At 41.5% G+C, this 17,416-nt stretch overlaps 1 protein-coding gene across 1 annotated transcript; it reads left to right on the top strand.

The window, feature by feature from the left end:
• The first annotated feature begins 1,898 nt into the window (after nt 1–1,898).
• Nucleotides 1,899–12,609, top strand: NABP2 (nucleic acid binding protein 2). The gene is made up of 7 exons (XM_053455617.1): nt 1,899–1,993; nt 4,474–4,592; nt 5,311–5,449; nt 6,589–6,660; nt 7,449–7,530; nt 8,476–8,539; nt 11,085–12,609. Exons 2-7 carry the CDS (start codon nt 4,514–4,516, stop codon nt 11,261–11,263), a joined length of 615 nt encoding a protein of 204 aa, XP_053311592.1. The 5' UTR covers nt 1,899–1,993; nt 4,474–4,513; the 3' UTR covers nt 11,264–12,609.
• Nucleotides 12,610–17,416: the final 4,807 nt, after the last annotated feature.

Here is a 17,416-nt window from a genome sequence, read left to right as displayed (position 1 = left end):
GGCAGGGGCATCAAGGGGACTACATACTCTTAGGCAGGGCTGCCTTCAGGGTTGGCTGAGCTCAGGGTAAGAAGAGTTTGTGAGGTCTTTTTGTCCTTAGGAAGGTCCTACTTCCCGCACTCATCGTATATACTCTCAGGTATGCTACTACTTTAAAAGAGCAATAAACCCCCACAACACTGGGTTGTCTATTCATAGATGCTTCTTATGGACATTCCCATGTGTTTTTGACATACACAATATCTGGAACATTATTCTTCTATAGTTAATTTTGTCAGCTCAAAAGTAATTTCAACTGCTTGAGAATGTTGTGAATATTTACTGTGATCTATTGACTCGACCCAAGACTGAATAAACAGTCGCATGTATTTGACTATATAAGACCACTCCTTTGTGTATCACTCTGAAATCTCCTAGTTTGTCTCCAGGTAAAATGATCCCCAGGGTGTCAGTTTTCTCTTTTTCCAGGTGGGGGAATAGTTTTTGGCCATGGAGTGGTTTTGGAGTGGTTTTTGGCCATCCTGCCCTGTGTCACGTAAAAAATTGTCTGTCCTCTGTAGCATCACTCATTACAGAGTTCCAAACTGCCTCTGGAAGCAATATGAGCACAAGCACTGCTTCAGGAGCTTCATGAAATGGGTTTCCATGCGTAAGATTATGCACAATGCCAAACATCAGCTGGAGTGATATAGAGTGGGGAAACCCGAGTGGCCTGCAAAGAACACTTACCTTAACTCAACTGTGGCAGCCCCTTTCATCCAACATCAGTTCCTGGCCTCACAAATGATCTTCTGGTTGAATGGGCACCAATTTCCACGAACAAACTTTAAAATCGTGTGAAAACCCTGCCCAGAAGAGTGGAAGCTGGTGTTGCCACCAGGAGGGAGTGAGTCCATATTAATACTCATCAAGGTTTTGGAATGGCATGTCCAACAAGCTCATATAGGTGTGATGGTTAGGTGTTCAAATATATTTGGTCATATAGTCATACCTGGGAACTTCTGAGCTCCAGCTACCCGGAGCCTTCATTTGCGGGACCCGGCTAGGACTGTCCACTGACGTCAGCGGGAGGTCCGGCTGATGTCGGTGGGTGTCCCCGTAACGTCAGTGGGCAGTCCCGCTGACGTCAGTGGGAGTTAAACACCCCCATTTAAAGGGAAAATGGGCGGGGAGCGGGGCGTGTCAAGACCCCAGTCCTGCGACCTGGATGATTCGGGTCTTGACCCAGAGAAGCAGGGCTCACCTGGAGATCTCCGGGCTAAACCCGGAGAGTTCCCAGGTATGCATATAGTGTATTAACAAATCTTGGACTATTCGCATTATCATTTCACTGTTCTACTTATTATACATTTTGTTTTATTTCCTTGAGGTTTTAAAAATGTGGTTTTTTTTATTGTGTATTGTTCTTTGATGATGATGTCATAGAGACATTGCTAGGGTCCCTATGATGACTAGTCCAGCCCTGCTGATTATTATATATGACTACACACTCATGTAGGTTTAGTGTATCGAACTGGAAATGTGGCACATCAGTTCTAAGGTCTAGCTGTTTCACATGAGAAGCATTAGGAGTTTTGGCTGTCGGTGAACACTGCACTAATCCGTTTCCGGCTTCCTTTCCTTGCTCCAATTCGCACTGCTCTTCTGCAGCCGGTACATCACACTGGCACTATTACATTAGCACTTGAATCACATAGCTTGCACTGCGGTTTTCTGACAGGAGCTCCGCCTCCTAGAGTAGTGACACGCCCCTATACTGACGTCTAGACAGTCTGATGCCCTGCGCGGGGCGCCTGTTTCTATTGGTCAGCACTTGCAGTTCTTGCACGTGATTGGTGCATTGTTAAGCGTTCGTACTCCGATTGGGTGGCTTATGTCAGTAACTTCCTGCAAGAGCAGGGAAAAGCTAAGAGAGTCCGGAGGTGGGGGAATGTGAGCTATCGCGATTGGGGGAAGCTGTCGCGATTGAGGCAGCGGACCTTCCCAGCGCAAGGTATTACGTGTTGTGTATGTCAACCAAATCGTTGATATGAAAACATACAAAAGCCACGTGTGCTGAGTGTCTCTGTGCGGACTGAGCTGAGTGCTGCAGGGGAAGTAGATGGAGGGATAATTACCTCGCGCTGAAGCAGTGAGGGGTCTATACAGTAAAATAGCATCAGTTAGCATCATGTCCCCAGAATCTTACAGGCAGGGGGAGTGCTTTCAGTATGTGTCACTAAGTTGTGTGATAGTACAGATCCAATATAGTCCCTCCTTTGTTGCTTCATCCCTACAACTTTGTGTCCCTGTTGATGTCATAGTAGCTGGTAATTCTGGCAAATGGACAAAGTCTTCTTTCTTGCATCACAATTGGAGAATTTAAGCCTGAGCTCTCTGAAGAATTTCATTTGATGTATATGACCCTTTCCCCTTCTCAAAATATACTCTTTATATATATATATATATGTATGTGTATATATATATATATATATATATATATATATATATATATATATATATATTTGTCTGTTGTGTGCATATGTGCCTAGTATTCACCATGGCAACCCAGTATCTTTGGTCATCTAGCTAGACAACAGCTGCTGAACTACCAGCTGTTGATTCCATGGAATCTAAACATTATCCTGGCAGAATCCATAATAGCATATTGTAAACGTAATGCTCCGCACTTATCTAACCAGACTCAATCTTCAACGGCAATTAATAGTGAAATACAAAAATGATGTAGAATAATTACATTGCATTAATTTCAATACAACAGAAAATAACTCACTTGGTCCTAATATGTAAAGGGATGTGTTTGCTCTAAAGCATGACAAACTTTACTTCTTTTAACCCCTTAAGGGCAATGGGCGGTCCCTAAACTCATTGAAAGCAATGCATTTTGAGCCCGTACATGTACGGGATGTGTCATTAAGGGGTTAAAGTGTTTGTGAGCAGTCACTTCATTCAACTTTATTCCCAGGTGTGAAATGGAAACATCTGTACAGTTCGATTGTGAAACACCCTCGTCCATCATGTCACCTACAAATATAGAAGGCCGTTCATTAATTACAAGTGGCGGGCAAATATTTGTGTTAAGCAATGTAGGAGTTTAACAGATTCAAAGACGTTGAGCTTCTAATGTCCTAAAATGTAAAGTGTATATGAGCTTGATGTGCAGCGCTGTTTGCATCCTTCAAAATAGATCCAGCGTGGGGGCAGAGTTAAGCCCCAGTCAATAAAATAATTATAAAAAAAGAGACCCAACTAGCAACAAAAAAAGCTAAGTAGTCAGTCAATGAAGACCACCTGTATGGATCACAAACATTTGCCTGGAGAGCCCTTTGGAACCTCTGGAGTTGTCTAGAAAAAAGAAATTATTCTTTGCATCAGGTGACAGATGTTTCATGTCTGAGGTGTTGCGCAACATCTCTCTATTGTCACCTAAAAGAACATGTGATAGATTAGCATGATTAAGCAGTGGCGTCACGGGAGATTGTTCGTCTTTAAAGTTGCTATTAAACATACAAAGTACATTCATTGCATTCTCTAGTATGTCAATGCCTCAGCAGGTAGTGTTAGGATCAGTCGTTCTGTTGTTCATCTGAAGGTTTAATAACATGTAAGCTGCATGTTCATTTTTGTGAAGCTTTCTTGGTTTCTATGGCAACAACCCAGGGCCTTCTTTTGTGTCACATGACAAAAGTTTGCAGCAAAAGTGTATAAATGAAACAAAACTTTGCATGGTTAAAGAATAAATAGCGCTTATTGAATGGCCTTGATTCATGTACCCGACTAAACCTTAATTGGCGATGTAACAAAAACCACATTTAGCAATAAAACATTTGCGTCGACGTTTATGTGATTTCGCTGTTCTGGTGGAGCACGTTGTGTGACGTCTTGATGCTGCTTCTTACGGCTCACATGTGTTTCTTTGCTTTTAGTCTGGGGAATTTAATTGGTACAGTCATACTTGGTATAGAACGACGGTTCTTTATTTTCCGACTAAGGCTTGATGTAATCAGGTAATAGAATCAAGCCTAATGTTTCTTATGATGCATGAAGTTACAAAAGTGTTAAATGCAGCAGAGTAGGTGGAACAGCGTCTTTAAATACCGGCATCATCATGCAGGACCGTGTTTTCCTTACGTATGGATAAAATGGCAACATTATTATTAACTTCTTAATGTTACAGGATGGAAAAGATGTCTCCGGTTATCAGATCATTGTGTGAAAACAATTAATAGGAACGTTGTACTCGTACATTAACGAGTCAATAGTTAGATGCGTGGCTCGCTGTATGTAAGTAATGAAGGCTGGCTGCTCCAGGAAAGTGTATAACCTGAGTGCTGTTTGATTCTTTTGTATAGACGACGGATGAAATTCATCACAAAACACATTATTCCCACAAAAAGTAGAACGCCGTGCGTTGCTCCCCATGCATCCTGCAAAATTGTAACGGAAGTCCGTGTACTGTTTTTTAATTCCCAGGGCCCGTTTTACCACAAGCCGAGCAGCGAAACAGCTCATTATGACCACAGAGACCTTTGTGAAAGATGTGAAGCCTGGACTGAAAAATCTCAGTGTGATATTTATTGTCCTCGAAACAGGTGGGTTGTGTTTTTTTGTTTTTTCTGTGAAACGTAGGGAATATTTTTCTGCCATGTTGCTGACACTGGGTATGACGTCGGTTCTACCAATGGCAGAACATTTAGAAATGTGAGTTTGCATTTCATTTAGTACCCTGTAAAACATATTATAGAAACGGCAAAGCTTGTGGCCTCTGATTCTCTCTTCAGCTTCTCGTGCTTTGCTGTGTAATGTGGTACTGAGGGTCCCACCAAGCCAGTATTTTACCTGCACACCCCAAGTGAACTCGATACCCAAATGAAATGCGTGCCAGTAGTAACATTGCAAGAATATTGCAATCAAATTGTCAGGATTTCTCCTGAAGAAGCAGCAGCCCCAGTGGCAGCTACTGAAGCATATGGCGTTTGTGTAGCGTCCCTTTAAATTTGATTGGTGTCATGATTACGCAATGGACATACATATGGGATGCGATAATGTGCAGGTACTTTGCATTGGTTTCCATGGTGATTGTGCTACATATAAAACTTTAACCAAAACAGAACTAGATTTGTGACATTAAATATTGTTGTATGCTCTAACATTTGACATATCTCTGAAGGAAACATAAGAATGTTCTTGATTATGTTTTTGTTCCTATATGCGCCTTTTTATTTGCATTTATATTGTAGGTGATGTTAAGTAAAAAAAAAAAATGTATAGTTTCCAAGCATTACTGACTTTTTGATATCTGTTTTTCAGGCAGGGTAACCAAGACAAAGGATGGTCATGAAGTTAGAACTTGCAAAGTGGCTGACAAAACGGGAAGCATCAACATCTCTGTCTGGGATGATGTGGGGAACTTGATCCAGCCCGGGGACATCATCAGGCTCACTAAAGGGTAGGAAGTCTGGGAGTTCATGGGGTGTGTGTGTTTTACTTTCCTCAGTAAGCATCCATTTAGAGCGTTACAAGAGCCTTAATTATTATAAATGTGTCATACGTTCAAGATTGGTGCAATACCAATGCTGAATGTGTACACATCCACAGACAGGAGGAGGCATGCCTCTGATAGTACATTCTCCTGTATAACGGGGCTCGGGATTATACTCATCGCAGGGGCGACCCAACATGTGCCTACCATGAATGAGATGTGGGCTTGGGAAAGTTGACCCAGGAGGCCAACGTCATATCTCGTGGTGTGATCTCACGACTGTGCCCCTTTATCCTTTTAGCGGTGCTGCCAATCACAAAGAAAGCGAAGTCAAGTCAAAGGAGCAGCAGACACCCAGAGGGTCACAGACTGTCTGAATGTCATTAGGTGTTACAGATCTGTAAAACTCTCGATTGTGCAAATTGTTGATTAGTGGGGTTTTCTGGTGTTTGGTTGGCTTAATTCTGAGATGTCACAGGTACAAGAGTAAGTCCTTTGAAAAACCAAGCGCATTCTGTATTACAGAACTTGCTGTGAGGTGAACCCCGTATTAGTGTGATGCAATAAGTGTGTAACCATTTGGCAAATTTATTGTGTGCCTCATTGAAACAGGCAGACTTTTTTGGCTCATTGATTGCTTTATGGCTGTTAATATATCAGTAATCAGTGCAGCTAAAACATACTTTGATAAGAAAATTAGGGAAGACAAAGTAAGAAGAAAAAAAGGAAACAATAATAAGGGAGGTCTATGGGGAAAATGATATGCTTGCCATGAGGTCAACTTGTCTTTTATTTTAAATTAAATAGCTAAAAAATAATTACATTTAACGAAAAACAAAATGTAGAATATTGGTTATCCAAAGAAAGTTTTACTGTACATAGTACCTAAACCGCTTGATGTTTCAGTCCCACCCAGGGACTTTTATCAAAAGACTCAATCAATGTCCCTTGATAAAAGTCTCTGTGGTTGGACTGAAACACCAAGCTATTTAGGCACTTTGTTTTTATAAACTTTTATCAAACTTTTCTTTGGGCAAAATACGCCATGTGTGCTCCTGTTTTTTTGTATTATACGTTTATTTACCTGTGACCTCTTGTAATTGCAGATACGCCTCTGTATTTAAAGGCTGCTTGACGCTTTACACAGGACGAGGTGGTGACTTACAGAAGATTGGAGAGTAAGACTATCTGTCAGGTCTCCGAGCATTGTGTCTGTATGATTATAGTGTAATGGTTTAGGTTAAATATTTTTAGCTGTATGCATTTCATTAGTGTCTATGATAAAATCAGCTTTTACTGGCCACCAAAGAAATTAAGTGTCACCAGGGTCAGCTCTACAACGTAGACAGTTGCTTAGGGCACAAAGTGGCAAGGGTTGCCACCTGTTGCCTCTTTGGGGCATAGCTGGTTGGAAAAATCTGACATCCCCTTAATTCCGACAAGCCAAAAAAAAAAAGTGCTTCCAGTGGCAGATACCTCCTCTGGCACACTAACACTATGTTTAGATTATCACAATGGCGCACCAATGACTAAGGACTACTTAGGGACAGTTTAGGGGCCTGAGCCCAACAGCCCAATGTGTGTTTTAATGTAAACCGATCCCCTTCTCCATGCTCTGACTTCATTGTATATTGCATAGGCCAGCAGGAATATGACATGAGACTTCCACACTGCTATTGGTCTGTGAAAGGCTCATCTTCTGGTAGCAGCCCTGACTGGATTATTATTTCTCACCATTGGGTTATCCATTGCAAGACAACCTTGAAAAGAGCGGTGGGGAAGACGTGTTCAGGACAGGAAAGCATTTAGTTATACATCTTCAAACATGCTATATGGTTAAACTGTAGATTATTCTGATTAAATAAGTTACGGGTTCATGCTGTCTGATGCTTTTCATTCAACAAACAATACTAAATATGTCAATTCTGTTTTCTTGTTTTGTTGAGATTTTTTTTTTCTTTTTAAGATTCTGTATGGTTTATTCAGAGGTGCCCAACTTCAGTGAACCAAACCCTGAATATGTCGCCCAACAATCCCAAGGCAAACAGGTAAGGGGCATATGTATTTCTGCATTCCCAGATGTATGGCCGAAATGCCACAAAATGCTGACTTGATCTCTTCATGCAGGACCAACTCCGGGGCTGTTGAAAGGACATGCCTTCTTCCTCCAAGATTCACCATTTCTTGCCACTAATTGGCTGCCTAAAGCTTCCAATCAGTGGCAAGAAAATGTCCCTATTGAAATAAACGGAAAGAATTTACACATGTGCATTTGGGTCTGAACAGACCCCTGCATTTGCAGCATTCGCCAGTGCATCATGTACAGGAGCATTTACCTAAGGTATGAGGGAAGGGAAAAATGCATTTGCAGAATGGACCATATGAAAATTTAAAGGGACCATGCCGCTATTATATGCATTAAAGTGCATATGGTGACTGGAGTATCCCTTCAAATACACTAGAGGTGCTGTCCCATCTCACCAACCCTGCTATGCATAATGATCAGTAAGAGTTATCTGATTGATCTGCACACGATATTTCGTTTACTCATCGGCACAGTCCTGCAGCCTAGCGTGTTCGAAACAAGAGTAACTTTTTAGGCTGAATATTAATTGGTTAGAATCATACCAATACATAACCGAGTCTGGAGGTATGTAGACCAATGTCCATTATATACAAACGCGCAGACCAATGCTTCTTACAAGCCAGACAGAGAAGAGGACTAGTTATTATTCTCCATATATGTCAACAAATAGTATTTTAGTGCATGTATTGTTTTGCGCTCACTGGCCCCGGATAATAAAGTATTAATGTTGGGAGATTTAGCTCACTACTGCAGCTATGCTTTATCCTGTCATGTGAGTCTTGGCAGAAAGTTTATCAGTTATTTAACTTGTACAAACTTCCAGTTTAGTGAATACACGGTTTTAATTTTCCCACCCTGCATATACTCGGGAATTCACAAGGTTTGTCACAATTCTCTTTGATTTCAGACCCAGGCAGAAAGTACAACGGGAAACGCTAATCACAACTCATCCAGCAACCCAGCTACACCAGGTAATAAAAATCACGTTCTTGCCCATCTCCCAATAAATACATGGCCCCTGTTTATTATATATGCAAGACGACCCTGATTATAAGACTACCCTCAAAATCTTAATATTAATTTAGGAAAAAGAAAAAGCCTGAATATAAGACGACCCTATAGGAAAAAAGTTTTACCAGTAAATGTTAATTCATCTAAACTATTTTTTTTTTTAATAAAAGCTATGATTGAGAAAAATATTTTGGTTTTATTTCCTTCTATTTTCCAACCTGCCCCCCAGTAATGCTCATCTGCCCCAGAAATGCCTTATACCCCCTATATGCCACTGTGCCCCATGATGTGCCTTTTAACCCTATATGCCACTGTGCCAGGGTTAAAAAGGCATTTCTGGAGGCAGAGTGGCATTAAGGGGTTTAAAAAGCATTTCACAGAGCACTCTGCCTCCAGAAATGCCTTATGCCCCCCATTTAACACTCCCCCGCCCCCCCTAAACTTCCCTGTCATGTAGCCGGGGCAGCGTGTAGATCCCACGCACTTGCGCTGCAGCCGGAAGGAGGCGTGGCTAGCAGACAGCCAGGGAAGGTCTGCGCGATAGACGCAGACAACCCCCGCTGCTAGCCACACCTCCTTCCTGCTGCAGCGGAAGTGGTCTACGCGAATCGCGTAGACATCTACACGCTGCCCCAGCTACACACCGGGGACTCAGAAGTACCGGTAAGTGGGGCGGGGGGGGGGCAGACAGGAGGAGCCAGGTCCCCTGCAGCTGCGGGGATCTGGATCTTAGTCGTCTCATAGTCTTATAAGAAGACCCCGATTATAAGACGAGGGGTATTTTTCAGAGTATTTGCTCTGAAAAAAAACCTTGTCTTATAATCGAGCAAATACGGTAGTTATTCAAAACAAAATTGGGAAAAAACTCACTATATAACATAGTACTGTTGTCTCTTTCCCTAAAGCCTGACCTGCGTTTTTCTTATTCAGTATCGGCTTCATTAGAGGTCACCCTGCCTTTTCTTTTTTTTTTTTTTTGGTTTTTGAGGTGGATATGTAATAATTGTATATTTTTGTTGAACAAATTACTATTTTACTCTGGTCTTGTTGTTCACAGTTACTGATATCTGATCAGTATTACATTTACAAGGTTGTTTGCTTGAAAACACCAAGATCTGACTTGATGTTCCCATAATTATAATTATATATATATATAATCTCGGTATTTTCTATCAAAGGCTAAATGGCATTTTTCACCAAGGTTTCTGGCATCGTAGGATTCCTTCAAAGTCCTTTGAAAGCTCTGAGATCTTCTACAAAATGTTTAGCTTGGGGGAAACTCAGTTTATTATATTACACCCACATGGTCTAGGAGAATGTTTACAGGGGTAACATACCAATTGCTTGCTTTATACATACCCCACATTAAGCCCCAATTGTGTAATGTCTTTATTTCATTTGAAAGCTAAAAAGAACACATTTCGTGACACAAAAATCTTTAATAATGGGATTTAGGCTGTTTTGCCAATAGGCAGGGGCGTAACTAGAAACCTCAGGGCCCCGGTGCGAGAATCTGTTAAGGGCCCCCCCCACCCCCAACCCATCTATCCCTTTCTCACGATCTACCCACTCCCTCCCTACCCCCCCTTCTCACGATCTACCCACTCCCTCCCTACCCCTCCCTTCTCACGATCTACCCACTCCCTCCCTGCCCCCCCTTCTCACGATCTACCCACTCCCTCCCTACCCCACCTTCTCACGATCTACCCACTCCCTCCCTACCCCCCTTCTCACGATCTACCCACTCCCTCCCTACCCCCCCTTCTCACGATCTACCCACTCCCTCCATACCCCCCCTTCTCAAGATCTACCCACTCCCTCCATACCCCCCCTTTGTAGGTCACTTACCGTCGCCGCAGCCGCCGCCGCCTGCCTCAGCGCTGCCCAGAGTGCTGTGTTGGGAGCGTGAGGCGTTTGTCTCGGGTGCCGGCGCTTCACTGCTAAGACAAAAACCTCACGCTCCCAACACTGCACTCTGGGCAGCGCTGAGGCAGGCGGCGGCGACGGCGAGGAGCGGAGGCATCCTGGATTTCTGTCAGTCAGGGGGGCCCAAGAGTTGCCGAGCAGTCGTTTTCAGCAACCACTTGGGCCCCCCTGACTGGCAGAACTCCAGGGTCCGGTCGCAGTCGCGACCCCGGTAGTTCCGCCACTGCCAATAGGCTTATGTGATATTGAATAGTTATGGACAGCTCAAGGAGGATATATGGATTATTTCTCAAGAAAGCGTCCATTTATTTTTGTGACTGATTTGAGGTGCGCAATGGTTTGTCTGTCACCATGTAGTAGCTTCGTCTAACAGCAACAAAAATAGGTGACTGGTAGCCTTCTACGGTTACATATTACTGGTGGATATAATAGTACGCCCCCCTCCTTGGTTTGCCTTGGGAGAACGCTTGCCTGACTTTTCAGTAGCACTAAAGTTAATCTTTTTCCTCTGTGATGTAATAACCATGCCATAGGTCAATTGTACCACATTGTTTCTGAAAATTTGTTTCTTTATTTTAGCCACAGACTTACCTAACGGTAATGGCAATAACACCCCAGGACCAACCACCCACCAACCCTCAACAACTAGTCATCCATCTGGTGGACGGATCACACGCAGCCAACCCAACCACTCAGTTCCTGGAGCCTCCAATTCAGTCAGTAACGGAAAAGAGACTCGTCGCACTGGAAAAAGATAGCAGCCTCTCCCAACTCTTCCTCCCAAACCACAGGCTCCAAATGAGCAAGTGGAGGGACATTGTCATCCCCTTAATCTATTACCAGAATAGATCAAAACACCTCTTTGTCTGCATAATTTGCCGAACACAAGAGGTGAAGGAAAGCCAGAGTTCGGGGGAGTCTTGCAGTTATTGGAGGTAATTCAGTCTTGTTACCCAAAAGCACTGGTGTAACACTAAAGCCAGGATGCAATGCCCTAAGATGAGATGGGATGGCACAGCTCAAAGTTTAAATTGCGAAGTTTTTAAAGGCTATTGTAAATTGCAGAGTTCCAAGCTATGATGATTAATGATCAATGGCCTACACTGACTGTCACAAAAATGTAAAAAGCTTTTACATGCTTACACCTTTACAGTTAATTCATATAATAGGCAGGCAACCGGAAAGCACATGGGCCTCTTCCTTATTTCTGATGCCAAGGTTACCATGTTGTTAATTCCCGCATTTTATGCGTTGGGATGACGATCAAATAAGAGAGTCACTGGCTGACGACTTTGCCTAAAATAACCCTTTTAACCAGCATGATTCATTCAAATCACGGGCAGTATAGGATCTCTCTCATAGACGTAAGAAAAATGGCCTTATTATCCCAAGAGAAAATTGGTCAAAGTGGATTCCTTTTACTGGGCCAACATAGGAAAACATGTAACGCTGCAATGGCTTTCGGATCCTCAGATGTTCCAGCTGAATAAGAGACCTTTGAGGCCCCAGAAAGCTTATGTAACTTTGGGAGTATAAACACATGAAGTACATGTAGGGATCCCGTTTCACATCAGCTGGATACCACAGGTTTTACTTCTCCATTTTATCAGAATGTTGATGAATGAAACTATGCTTTTATATCCTATAGATAATACGCATATCTGAGATTTTACAAAATTCGTATTAACAGAAAATGGATTCCCAATTTGGGAAACACAATCCAAGTAGAAAGAAAATATCCTTATAGTTGAGGATTTGATACATCAGCATCTTATATTACAATTTTTAATTTAAAGTGCCAGTATTTACATTCAAGCCCCTGATTTAAGTCAGCAGCTCAACATTTGCAGGAAGGTTGTGATTACTTTTGTGAATGAAACAGTGGTGATCACCATCTTGGGAGAGTAGAGTTCCCCTGGATTTTAGCTTTCTTGGTGAATATTCCCATATGACACCACTGTTCTAACAACGTTTAGAGGCCCTTTCTTGCATAAATCATGTTTATGACAGGGGTGGCTTTATAACTGGCTGGTGGCCTTGTATGACAATTGCTGATTGTGATATGTATTGAATGTAAGGACAATTATCCACAAAGAAAAGAAAACTATTTTGTTTGGTGTCCTTTGTGCACCTTTCATTCATGCAGAGGATTTGTGATTTTTATATTTTTATCAATTGTATACAATGAGGTTAGCGGTTCTTCAGCTACAAGTGGCCAGCTTCGTCTAAAACCCAAAAAGCTGAATTTTAACAATATCTAAACAATGATAATAATAAGAGCAATTCATTTATTGTAATCATTGATTACTTCCTTGAAATTGACCTTGCATTGAGGGCCTCCAAATGATTTATGTGCCCAAACCTTTTAATCTGGTGATTCTTTAGGTTGTGATTTGATGCCCCCTTGGCCCGCCACCCTGGAATGACAAAAATGATATAGTGTAGAGATGATTTTGATGGCCTAGTCTGTACTCCAAGCATGTGTACTGGTCTGCCAAACCATGTGTGTCCTCCTGTGCGTCTGAAAAGTTCCTCTGTAAATCCGATTTCCTACCGGCTCATCCCGTCCCCTCCAAGCCTTGGTCTTCAGTCTCCTTGGATTTTCTTCTAGACTTTGCTTTTTGCTGGTCATATGGCTATCCCTTTGGTAGTGGACTGCCTTACCAAGATGCCACATTTTCTTCCTTGTCCAAAGGTTCCTACTGCAGATGAGATCTGCCATTTTACCATCAGGCCGATAATCTCACTATCTACCATAAACTACCATAACTGCAAAGGGCTGAATTTACATAGATGCATTTGTATCATTTTTTTTTACCTGGTAATTGGAAATAATACTTTTTGTATCATTCCTGGCACACTGAGCATGGGAAGAAGCTGGGAAGTTTAAAAATAAAATTGTAACACCGGAAAATAAACTGTTTTAATAGAAACCATTGCAATGCTGGCATCTTTCTGAAATGCAGTTTATGATACCAGATTATTTAATGCCCCTTGTTTGTAACTGATTCAGAGGTGCTTTATTGTAGTTATTAAAGGGACTGCCTGGTACCACATGCAGCCCCACCAACAAATAATCCATATTAACCATTTCCAGACCGTGGGTTTTTCATAGGAGTATAGTAAGACTGGAGAATTTTTTTTTTGTCATTTTTTACATGTTTTTTAAACCCCAATTCTCCTTTACTATAATTGATGTGTCCAAACAAATTAGACATTAATTTTGTTCTGGACAAGGAGACCCTCTTTTTTTAAAAAAAAATTCTAGAAATACATAGCATAATGATTAGTGCTAGAATTAAAAAAACAAAACAATTTTTGTTATTTGGTAATTTTGTTCAGCATTTTCTGATGTTCAGCATTTCTGATACACAATAGGTGCCTTGATATTGGGGCCCTTTTTTTTTAAACAAATATAATAATTTTTGCACAGTTCCCAGAGCAGTATGGGTAGAGATCTTTCTTATATCTTACAAATGACAGTGATATCACAGTGACATCACTGCGCTCGCTATAAAGGTTTTCTTCCCATTATACTTCCCATTTTCACATTACTGGCTGCTTATTATTAGTAGTGGTTATTAAAATTACCGTATATACACATGCACTATGGAAACGCCACTGTTCTCTCTTGGATTGCAAATACAATTTCATCTGGCCACAAAGGAGTTAATTTGCATTAAAATGTATTTAGACTTTTCTATACATGTGCTGTGTTACTTTCCCCCTTTAATAGCGTGGCATTATGTGGTGGTCATTATCTAGATCAGGGACGCTGAACACGAGCGATGTAATCACTACCATGTTGACTGAGCCACTGCTCATAATGGGATATCCAGGAGCTCTGGTTTGGTTATTGCCCCTGGAATGATGTTCCTAATTCTGCATTTTGTTACACAAATGTTAAAAACAACAAGCCAACAACAAGCCAAACTACGTTATGGAGCCGTGTTGGATTTCTGTTGTGGTTTCCTTAGTGAGTGGAGACGGAGTTCAAACATTTTAAAGTAGTTGGAAAATGTAACATTTTATTATTTTCCCATAAAAACTGGTGCTTTTTGTTGTAAATTGTTTTATTGAAAGGTTTTATCAAGCCTGGGTTACTCCACAAGGACATGACACTGTCAGCAGGTTTCGTAGCACTAAAGCAAAAAAGGAAAACGGCAATGTTAAAATTCACAATCTAACCGGTACTAGAGAAAAGGCTGTGCTCTTTTGAGCTTACAATCTATCAGGTATATGAACACACAAAAAAATCCACAAATCTGAAATAAAAAAAAACACGGCATTCAGTGTGTTGCGTACGGTCAAGGCTCTTAAAACATCTTTATTCGCTTTTCTTAGATAAGTATTGCATATTTGTCTTTATTTAAGAACCAAAAAACCTCCTGCATCTTGTATTCTAAACACAAATACCTGAATTACATTTTTTTTCTTAAATGTTAGCTTTTAAAATTGTTGTATTATAGAAAAACTGTCAGGCTTAAATCTTTATAACATTGGGAGTAAATGGTATCGTTTCTTACAAAAAAATTGTAAGCTTGTCATTTGTTCATCTCTTAGAGGAAATAAGTTTTTTTTTGTTTTTTTTTGATAAGGTAATGTTTTCAGAAAAAGTCCCAACAAAAGCTTCATGGTGTCTACCAATAAGCAATAGACTTGTTTTTGTTTTGTTTTTGGGATGCTCATATACCATTAGGAAGTATAGAGTTTAATGTAGAGCAGGAGACTTCCAGGGATGGAGCCAGTCAAGGCAGCTGCGTTTTAGCAGGGCTCCGTCGCCAAACTCCCCAAATCGGGGAATTGACTTGACAAAACCCTGCAAGAGACCCCAGGGGGTATTGGGAAAGGTACACAGGGTGATGGAGTCCCTTATAATCCATGCCCGGAAGTCGTCTGCGCTACAGATGCCATAACACTACCTGGCCCTCATCCAAAGTGGCGTAATCCTTCCTACTGTTGTTGGATCAGAGACTTTTATAAATTAAACATACATTTGAAATTATTTTTGCTCAAGTCTCTGTTGCATGGCCTCACTTGGTCAGGATTCAGAAATTTGGATTTTTCTGGCACCAATTTCTGAACTTTATACGCAACCTTTATGACACCCCCCAGACAATCCTGACAATGGGTGAAATATGGAACCTATCACAACGGGTAGGGGGGGTGCCAGGGCTGCCCACTGTCCCCACTTCTGTTCAGTTTGGCCTTAGACCCCTTGCTCAGAGTTTTGGCCGGGGTTTATGGGGATAAAGATAGGTTCCATAGAACATAAGCTAATAGCATTTGCTGATGACATCATCATTGTATTTCTCAAATCTGGAACAATGCCTCCCGATAAAGGGTTTCAAGATCAACTTGGAGAAATTAGGAGCGATGTACTTGGGACATACTCTACAACCTTGTGAGTTGCAATGGTTCCAAGATGGCATAGATAATCTGGGAGTAGAAATTCCCAAAAAGCTTCACAGAATATATCATATCAACATCGTTACCTCACTATTCAAAAAGTTCGTAGAGAGTTGAAAACATCCAATCCCTTGAATTTGACATTCACTTGCCAGCCACTCTTGATTAAGATTATCAGTTATCCAGAAATCATATATCCTCGATAAGGGTTGCCCATCCTCCTACAAAAAGCTGACACTTCCAAAAGTTCTTATGGCAAAATAAGAAGCCTGGGATTAGTCTGTTTAAACTCCAGAAATTTAAGCAACATTTGTGATTCAATATCATGGATGTCGAAGATTACAACATGGCATCTCTCATGAGTAATGCCATTGACTGGATTAAGCAGAGAGAAGCATACACCAACATTGCCCTGGAGGCCCAGATGTGCCTCATGCTGACACTATCATGTCTACTTCCCATCCCATACATGGCACTTGCACTTGAGATGATCAAAAATAACCCCCTGTTATAATCAACAATTAAGGCCTTAAAAGTAGTATGTTTACAAGACAATGTCCAATGGCGCTATTACATTCACTTTATCTTGGTGGGCAATATGGAATTTGAAAATGGGTCCCCCCACCCATATTTTGGAATTGGTGTCGGGAGATCATCCTAAACAGGAGATTTTATAGATCAAGACACGAAACAACCCCTTACACTAAATAGATGTAAGGAACGATACCCCTCCTCCCCATTCCAATGGTTTTCCCACTTACAAATGGGGAGTTACATTAGAACAACTACACTTCACCCAGAGTGGAAAAATCCTATTGATGAACCTATACAAACGCTCTATTATCTTGTGAGACAAGAGGGGGGGGTACGCTTACATCCATCACGGGACTCTCCTACCGGGCGGACAAAATGCACAAGTCGAGCCAGATGTCTTGGTCCAAGCGCCCCTTAAATGAAATAACCTACTTCTGGCTTCCTCTTACAGCTTATGAGGCGTATTGGTTTTGGGAATGTCCGACCATACAACTCTTGGTCCCAAATTAGGCGGTATGTGGTACAGAACAAGCTAGGCAATATGCAGATTAACCCGCCAGCGGCCATATTTGGTCTTTGTGAGGAATGTCTAAACTGATACAAATGATACCCGGCTGTGGCACGTAAAACCATCTTGCAGTTCTGGATGGATCTGGATAAATAGATCTGGAAAAATCAATAAAAATGTTTAAGCAGTAATGTAGAGCAGTAATGTAGGTTTTTCACATGCCCTGGGACCTGAAAAAGATGGATGGAACACCCGAAAAAAGTGCCCTGGGGAATTATTCTATAAAAGCTCTCACTTTATTTTGACGAGGAAATATTGTAAAGAAAGATGTTGAACTTTACAGCTAAATCCAGTAATACCAGCACAAACCACTAATGGTGGGTTCCTCTACACTTGCAGCAAGTTCTCCCAAACTTGAACTAAGTTGTGCATTTTGATGTCACTATGTACAGGGCTCAGC

This window comes from Spea bombifrons, chromosome 2 (assembly GCF_027358695.1).
Source record: "Spea bombifrons isolate aSpeBom1 chromosome 2, aSpeBom1.2.pri, whole genome shotgun sequence".
Classification (NCBI taxonomy): Eukaryota; Metazoa; Chordata; class Amphibia; order Anura; family Pelobatidae; genus Spea; species Spea bombifrons.
The sequence above is the reverse complement of the archived record's forward strand: the minus strand, read 5'-3'. Positions and strand labels throughout refer to the sequence as shown.